At 31.0% G+C, this 8,813-nt stretch overlaps 1 protein-coding gene across 1 annotated transcript; it reads right to left on the bottom strand.

Annotated features, from left to right (window-relative positions):
- Positions 1–1,617: 1,617 nt before the first annotated feature.
- LOC114164022 (ATP synthase subunit gamma, mitochondrial) lies at positions 1,618–7,759 on the bottom strand. Its single transcript, XM_028048478.1, has 9 exons — positions 7,523–7,759; positions 7,366–7,409; positions 7,071–7,223; positions 6,555–6,668; positions 5,278–5,405; positions 3,735–3,857; positions 3,437–3,556; positions 2,340–2,461; positions 1,618–2,067 (listed from the first exon to the last, which is right to left on the bottom strand). Exons 1-9 carry the CDS (start codon positions 7,603–7,605, stop codon positions 1,998–2,000), a joined length of 957 nt encoding a protein of 318 aa, XP_027904279.1. The 5' UTR covers positions 7,606–7,759; the 3' UTR covers positions 1,618–1,997.
- Positions 7,760–8,813: the final 1,054 nt, after the last annotated feature.

The following is an 8,813-nucleotide window of genomic DNA, read 5'->3' as shown; positions in this document are numbered from 1 at the left end:
TTTTCTTAAGTTTTGATTTTATTTTTTTTTACTTATACTCTAAGATTATTCATATCAGGTTATTCTCCATTTCTAAGTCTCCATCTATTTTTTTATTTTATTTTATGACTTTTTTTTTCTTGTTTGAAACATGTTGCAAGTTGTATTAAAATCCCCCTCCTTTCTACAGTTGATCATTTCTTTCGGATAGATGAAGGAAATGTTGTTACCATACAACAAAACATTCAATTTTAGCCTCATCAAAAATTGATTTTGTGTTGATATGTTAATGTTATAAATGAATCTATTACTTATTTTAAGAAAAAGAGAGTAAACAAAAATTAGTCTAGGGTGGCACGTTAACAAAATCTATGATGTATCAATTTCTTTTTTTTTTTCTGGTTTCTTTATAATAGTTTAAAATAGCTTTCTAAAATTTGACATTAAACTAATTACCTAGAATTATTTCTAGGAAGATATGGATTTTGATGGTCGAAGAGTTATATTTTTTTTTTTATCTTTTATTTTTGTACATGCTTTGATACATATAATTATGTTCTAATTATACTTTGATATTATTATGTTAAAAATATAACTAATAGATAGAATGTAACTCTTTCTACTTAATAATAATCAAAAAATTATAATTTAATTATGACTTGAATTACCTACAATTTTCACTATGAGACCATTAATGTCACCTACAAGATATGTTTTTTTATAATATCCTTAAATAAGCCAATTATTTTTTATGATACCAAAAAAGAAAATGTGTAATATATGAAAGAAAAGACAACAACAATTCTTTGAACCATTAAAAAATTGGTTAGAATATAAAAAACTAATATATAATAGGAACATTTTTGTTAAATATTTTACTTAACTTAATGACTTGTGTTTCAAGATGAAAATCTTATATATTTGGATTGAGCAACCTTCATTTCTTTATAAAAACATCTTTGCGTATGTTAGAGGTGACTTGTTTATTAAAAAACTAATTAACTAATCGTATAATTAGTTAGAAAAGCTAAATAAATATGATGTGTTGTGAGAATCACAATGAAAAATACTCATCTTTGATAGTTGTTAGTGAAACTTTGTTAATTTAGTCAAGTAGATATGGTCTCATGATGAGACAAACCATTATAAATTTAAAGCTATATCTTTCTTCTCCTTACATGTTTTTTATTGTTCAAAGTAACCTTGAGAATGTGTGGTTTTTTTTTTTAGAAAAGATTAAATTTGTTTACAATTCTTCTTTTATTAGTACTAAACTATAAACGATTGCTTCCCTTTTCTTTGAAAAAATTTAAAAGAATACAACACAGTTTAATTACATTCTTATATTTTGTGTTTCACAACACTAAAAGGAAGCTATGATTCTAACATACAAAATCATGTGATCATATTTGGTCTTTATAATTAACAAAAACATTCCTTTGAATCTCTATGCTAAAATTACTTTAAAAAAACAAAGCTTTTTAATCACAGTTAAGTTTCAAAAATTCAAGTAATAAAATATCTTGAAATACAATTTTAAATATAGCAAAAACTACAGCTAATAGTTAATGTTCGCATATTCCAAATATTAATAAGCTGCTAATGTCAAATGTTTCACAGAACCAATTTGATCAATTATTCAATAAAAGGATAACTTATAAATAAGTTTATCTCACTTAATCCTACAGGAAAACAAACAAGCATACTGCTTCAATAAAACACTGTTTTCCAAATGTTTCACAATATGTTGGGGTATGAGAAACGAAGGCCCATCATTATTAGAATGGGGAAAAAATCTTAAGATCAGGCATGTCGAGTTAAAAAAGACAGACTCTATCTTAACATCAAAAACACAATTCCAGAAATATCTTGTCTCAACCAGGGAATCCTGAAAATGGATCCCACCATGGAACACTTATTACAGAAGTCGAAGGAGTGAGAGACTTAAAAAATGTGGCACCAACGATAGTATCTTGATATCGCCACTGTTGAGTATATTACAGATTGCTCCCCAGCAATTAACCTTCCAGTGCTGAAGCTCCAGAGATAATCTCTATCAATTCTGTGGTGATAGATGCTTGACGAGTTCTGCCACAAAATTAACAGAGACAAGTCAGTCAAAACAAAAAAGTACAAAACTGAATTAGCAGATAAAAATGGAACCAAATTGGATAGCCCAAATCCAAAGAATAGAGTAATAATGATACACGAACACCTCTGAACTTCAAAGACGTATTAATACTTAGTTTCTCTTTCTTCCAATCACCAATACTTAGTTCCTACCAATCATTTTATATATTTCCCACGAAAGAATTGAATGTAGAAAACGATTAATATGTAGAAGTGAAAGAAAAAGAGACCTGTTATAAGTGAGGGTGAGACGATCAAGCATGTCCCCAGCGTTCCTACTAGAGCTGTCCATGGCTGACATTCTTGCTCCTTGCTCACTGCAAGCATTCTCCAACACCGCATTGTACATGACCTACATAGTGTAAAAGAAAAGTATGGTCGTAAAGAAAGAGACACAAGCTTCTGAGACTGGAACTAAATGATAACCTGAGACGTGCAATAAAAGGTTAATATGGGCAACTAACAATGTAAATGATTTTTTTATATGGGACCTCCAACTTCATATTTCATCTTTACTAAACAACTTCAATTTTAAACATTCCTTCTATTTCCTCTCAATTCCATGCTCTTTCACCAAACCTAGTGTACAAGCAACCACAGAAGCAGTCCACTAAGAAAAGGGAGAGGAGAGGTGGTGGTGAAACATTAAATACTAAGCATATGTTCACTGAAATGTGTGAATTTATTTATCAAAATTTCCACTTTTCTTATTGACATGGCAAAACAATTCAGAAGAATTCGTCCATGAAAAGGTCTATTAAAAGGAGGATCACACATTCTACTAGTTAGTACTGTGGTTCTGGGTGTATAATATACAATAGGAAATAAAGTCCGAGCATGGAACTTTTGCCAAGTTTCTTTCTTTCTTTTCCTTTGTAGAGCTTCAATAGTTGTGTGTAAGTCCTGCCACAGCAATAAGGTCATTGCCTCAGCTCTGGAGGTCACCAATTCCAATCCTAGAAACAACCTCTTCCCTTGCAGATAAAAGGACACATACATCCACCCCCCATACACCGCTCATGTTTAAACCTGCCCTGGGCTCCAACAATTAGTCATTTCATCAGGGACGATTTTCTCTTGTGAAGATATTATTTTATTGCCATCATCAGTAGACACATAGGGTGTGGGGTCTTTAAAGGATTTTTTTTGTCACTTTGACGTGTATGAAAAGATATCGAGTTATCATTTCCTATGAACTACGTAAAAGAAACATTACTTTGAAATTTTAATAGGCCAATACCAGATGTTTAGATTAATATCCATTTATAGTAAAGGAAAAAAAATGCACCAAAAGCTAGTTTGTCAGAATGTTTTTAAAATCACTTACACAAGAAAACTGGAACTCAGCCAGATTCTGAAGAATTTCAGATTTTGTCTCGCCACCTTCAATCTCGTATGAATCCAGTTCCCCAAGCTTTCCTCCTGATTCAGCCTCTCTCTCAATAACCTACATGAAAATTACCTTACTTCATAAGTTGAAAGCAAAAGGTAGAATACCAAAGCATATCTTTCCAAAACGTACCCAAAAATATCAAAGCAACAATAAACCAAGATTAGATGATAGGACTCGAATGGCAAAATTTTAATACTGCAGACAATATAAAAAATACAATAAATAGAAGTACCTCAGGAGATAGTACAGTTGACACTGTTGGCAAAAATTGAACAACAGAATGAAATTTGTTGAAAACAATCCTTAATGCATCATACTCCACATTCTTTAGAATGTCATCTGCCAAGACAGAAACCTGAAAGATCCAACAAATAGCATAAGACAAACGGCCACATTTCAATGCAAGATTGAGTAAATCAAGAATATTTATTTTAAACGTAAATATGTCGGAGACAAATTTCATTTGCAGGTACCAAAATCAAGTACTACAATATGCTTATTTTACCAATGAAAAAGATTAGCTTAGTTGCATGTTAAGAATGCTATAACATCTTTCTTCCTTAACACTCTGAGATACCTTTTAAGGATAAAATTATGATGAGACCACCAATCTCCAAAACAGACAATACCTTGGATGTAATGATTAATCCTAATGATGTTCAACCTTAGTGGACTTGAGGTTAGAACATCATATGAGGAAATGGAAAAGTGGTTCGAAAAACGAACCATTGTTGCACTTAGCCTTTGACTAAGAGGTTTCTTTTCAGTATGGTCAATAATCTCACATCAATTACGAGTTGAGACCAAGAGCAATCTAAATACACCTTCTTTCATTAATCTTGAGATAGCTTTTAAGAACAAAAATATAATTGAACCACTGAATTTCTAAGCTGACAACACTCACATGCAGTAATTGACCTAGTGATGCTCTTAATGGACTTGAGATATATATATATATATATATATATATATATATATACAGTCCACAAAAAATCTAGTAAACCAAACATGATTGAACCACTGAATTTCTAAGCTGACAATACCTCAGATGCAGTCATTGACCTAGTGATGCTCTATCTTAGTGGACTACATATATATATATATATATATAGTCCACCAAAAATCTAGTAAACCAAACATGTTCTACGTTTGAATTTCAACAAGAACAAGATTGTTCACCTGAGTCAGGTTGTTTATATATATATATATATATATATATATATATATATATATATATATATATATATATATATATATATATATATATATATATATATATATATATATATATATATATATATATATATATATATATATATATATATATATATATATATATATATATATATATAGTCCACTAAGAATCCAGTAAACCAAACATGTTCTATGTTTGAATTTCAACAAGAACAAGATTTGTTCACCTGAGTCAGGTTGGCTACAAAGACCAACGAGCATATTAGGCTCAATCAGAAAATGTGTTATTAAACCATTTGTAATATATTATGTTACTGTTCTCTGCCTCAGCCTCAATATTCTCCATTATTTGATTCCTTTTATCCTCACAAATGGTTGCCTATTGAAATACCAAACTGTCAAAATCTTCTTAATTTTGATTCTATTACCATCTGTAGTATAATCAATTCAGAGAAAACTTAGTTTTCAGACTATAGAGTAGATTAAAACAAAAGCAGGCTCTTGAAAAAAATGTAGAGGCACAAATATAATTATGCAAATCTTAAGAACCATAGGATGAAAGAGAGACACAACAAGCTAACCTGAGTATAATTCAAAGGATTCTTCTGCAATTCAGTAAGAGAGAGCTCAATGTCTTTCTTTGAGTCACGCACCAATTGAGCCTTAGCCTTCTCTCCCAATATTACATATTTTGTCTCTTTATCAGGCCCTATTGTAGTAAATACGAACACAATTACAATCGTAGTTATCAATTTCAGATAGATCAACCTTGAAAACACAAGAGTGAGAAAGTGGATTGCAGCACAAGAGTGAGAAAGTGGATTGCGGGATGCCTTCTATTATTAAAGATTATAAAGATTATACATACAAATTAAATATTCTATACTACATATAAATTGCTAAAAGGAAGTATCCAAAATTTAAGATATACTCATAATTAATATGCAAAAGTTTATATCTTAAGCTAAAATATAGATAATAACAGAGGTCCTAAAATGAGAAATCAAATATTTTTATACCTAAAATTAGTAAAACTCAAAATGCCAAAAAGGAAGGAAAACAATGGTGTGCAACACTGCTATTAGAAATGGACCAGGCTTAGCTAAACCACCAAAACAGCTGAAGGGAGAAGTATTGTTCATATATCTTATAAGGAGAATTACATCCATATTCCAGCCAAAGTGAGAAATCTTAACACACCCTTGACACTGTAGACGAATATCTAGAGTATGAAGTTAGTAGGACTGGACTGCTATACATGGCTTAATATTAAAACTAGACTGAGTACGATACTAAGTCAAAAAGAACTTGGCCCATATGAATTAAAAGATAGCTCAACAAAGAAGGATTACACAAGACTTATAAGAAGTATTCTGACCATAGCCTATCTTAACACACCTTTACGCCTAAAACTTGATATCTACATGTGACCCAACAGTAAGATCGGCCAGGCTTGATTTTACACTTAATATTAACTTTGTGACTTTTTAAGAGATTTTGGGCATTATACTTGTTAAAACCAAATGCTCCCCCGTTCAAATCATATAATCTAATAATTTTAACCCAATTATCAAGGTAAATAATCTTTCAGGAGCATGCATTACAGTGATATTCTTTCATCGTTTTCTTGATTGTACAAAAATCTAGAGACCACTTCATTAGGAATCGTTGACACTCCTACTAAAGGTTCTGTACATTGAAAATAACATAAGCCCATCAGTTGGTTAAAAGGATCCAAAACATTGAGTGGTTTAAAACCAGCCAGCATTACAAACTTAGATTCCAAACATTTCACTTTTAATGTTTTAAAAACAACACAGTATAAGAAGTCTGTAACAGACACAGATGCAAAAATTACCGGAATTCAATTTGTGCAAAACCCTGCTTATCTTGACAGATGTGGAATTGATTCCACCACAAAGACCTTTGTCCGAAGAAACGGTAACAACAACATTCTTCTTAACATCAGTACCTTAAAAAAACAAAAACCGAACGAAGATCAGGGCATCATCAGAAAAATAAATTAACAAACACAAATCTAAATGAAACAATTGCACATGTTCAAGATCGCAAATTCCTAACAAAGATCACGTTAATAATAATAATAATAATAACAACAAGAAATGAAATACAATACAATAATTTGCACAACATAAACTTTTGCGTCAATTTCTTTCTCTCACGTCATTTGTTACAATTCAAATTCTCATTCTTTTCTCCCTTACTCCCTTGTCGTACAAGTAACACTTCTCTACTGATAATAGAAATTCTAGACAATTCATAAAAATCTAATACAACATTCACACGCATTTAGATCACGATATAGGGTACAACAACAATAATAAATAACAACAACAATGATAAGAGAACATACTGGGATTGTCACCGAGAAGAGCAGTGAATGGTTGCCAGAGGCCACGGGAATTTTCAGCTCTTGTTTGAACGGCTCGAAGCTTGGATGCGGCAACCATCTTCATGGCCTTGGTGATTTTCTGGATATTCTTCACACTCTTCATTCGGTTCCTCACTGTGCCAATTTCATTAAAACATTACAAATAAACACTCGTTCAAGTCCAACACAATGACACAATCAAACACACACACACAAAAAAAGCTTATTCCGAGACGAAATTAAGAAACGGCGAAAGGGGGGAGAAAATCGATCGTACCTACTTGGGTGGAAATGGAGCGCGAGCCATGAGGAGCTTGGTCTCTGTCAAAAACACGTTTCCAATTAGCGTGTAAGATCGATAATAGAAAATCGAGATCTGTGAAAGAGGGGAAATATGAGATTTGAGGAATGGTGAGAGAAATGGAAGAACTGACTGAGAGATGAGAGAGGAATGGAGAGCGTTGATTGGTTGGGTCAAACGCCTCCCTTCGCGACGCAGAACTGCAGCCATTGCCATCTTCGTTCGTGATCGCTCTTGCGAAACCCTAGCGGTGTTACACACAGACAACTGAAGAAGCCCCTATTTGTTTTCGTTCAGGAACAATGCCAATACTGTTCAATGTGGTCTCATATGTATGTATGTTGCGTTGTGTGTCACAAGCCCCACGCATTTTTCTAAGAAAAGTAAATACCAGCAAAAATAAACGCTGTAAAATTGCAATTTAGTTAAATTTATATATATAATTTTAGTTCCCAAAGGAGAGAATTATGTTCATTTTTAACTCTTTCAAAACAAATAATTTCTTTTCATTTTTTTTATTTCTTAAAAATATGCCATGGTAATTATTATTCATGCATAAAACGTTGAAAGTAATGAAAAAGAGAATGCGGAACACATTTTTATAAAGTACATTTTTTTATTTTGGTTATCATAAGTATGTCTATTATTATTATTATTATTATTATTATTATTATTATTATTATGTCTAATTTATTTTGATATAGGTCAAGTTTTCTTACAAGTGATATGTGACTAATAGAAATTTAAAAACGAGTATAATATTTTTTTTAAGATTTTTGGGTAAAGTTTTTTCGGTAAAGAATATATTTAAAGGATTAATTGTCCGTTGTATAATTTTTTTTTTCTTAAAACTCTTAAAATATTAAAAATTAATGTTTTCAGTACCGCATCAACATGCTTATAAATAACATAAATATAATCAGTAATTATTAAATTATCGAGATATCAAAACAATGATCATAAATCTAATCCATAACTCATTAAATTAAATGTGATCCCAACAAATCATGAAATGAAATTTGTACTAATGATATGATAAAACATAAAATTGTTTTCATTTATGTTAAAATAATTAAATAAATAATACTTTATTATATATTTATTATCTAAATGGAATGAGTTTATTGATACTCGTAAACCACCCACTCAAAGTTTAATTTATAAATAAAAGTCAACTTAAAACAATAACATGATAAATCTTATCAAAATATAATTCAAATGTAAGACCCACTTAAAATATGCCCTAAAGTTTAAGGATCTACCTTGGTCAGTTGGGTCTAAGACAGGTCTATAGGGTGTCCAAAATCCCTAAACCAACCCTAACACCCTTATTTCTGTCAACTTTCCAAAAAAAAATTGTTCCTCTTCTCTATTGTAGCTGAAAACGTAGAACTCTGCTAGGACACCATTGGAGTAGTCAGTGT

The sequence above is a fragment of the Vigna unguiculata genome, chromosome 9 (genome assembly GCF_004118075.2).
Source record: "Vigna unguiculata cultivar IT97K-499-35 chromosome 9, ASM411807v1, whole genome shotgun sequence".
NCBI classification, from domain to species: domain Eukaryota; kingdom Viridiplantae; phylum Streptophyta; class Magnoliopsida; order Fabales; family Fabaceae; genus Vigna; species Vigna unguiculata.
The sequence above is the reverse complement of the archived record's forward strand: the minus strand, read 5'-3'. Positions and strand labels throughout refer to the sequence as shown.

Bases quoted from the DNA above. Each gene is read 5' to 3' on its own strand.
- LOC114164022 (XM_028048478.1), bottom strand. From the start codon at position 7,605: ATGGCAATGGCTGCAGTTCTGCGTCGCGAAGGGAGGCGTTTGACCCAA. The intron at 5,406-6,554 runs GTAATTTTTGCA...TTACTACAATAG, and splicing joins TTTGCACAAATTGAATTCCG to GGCCTGATAAAGAGACAAAA. The intron at 3,858-5,277 runs GTTAGCTTGTTG...TGGATCTTTCAG, and splicing joins ATCCTTTGAATTATACTCAG to GTTTCTGTCTTGGCAGATGA.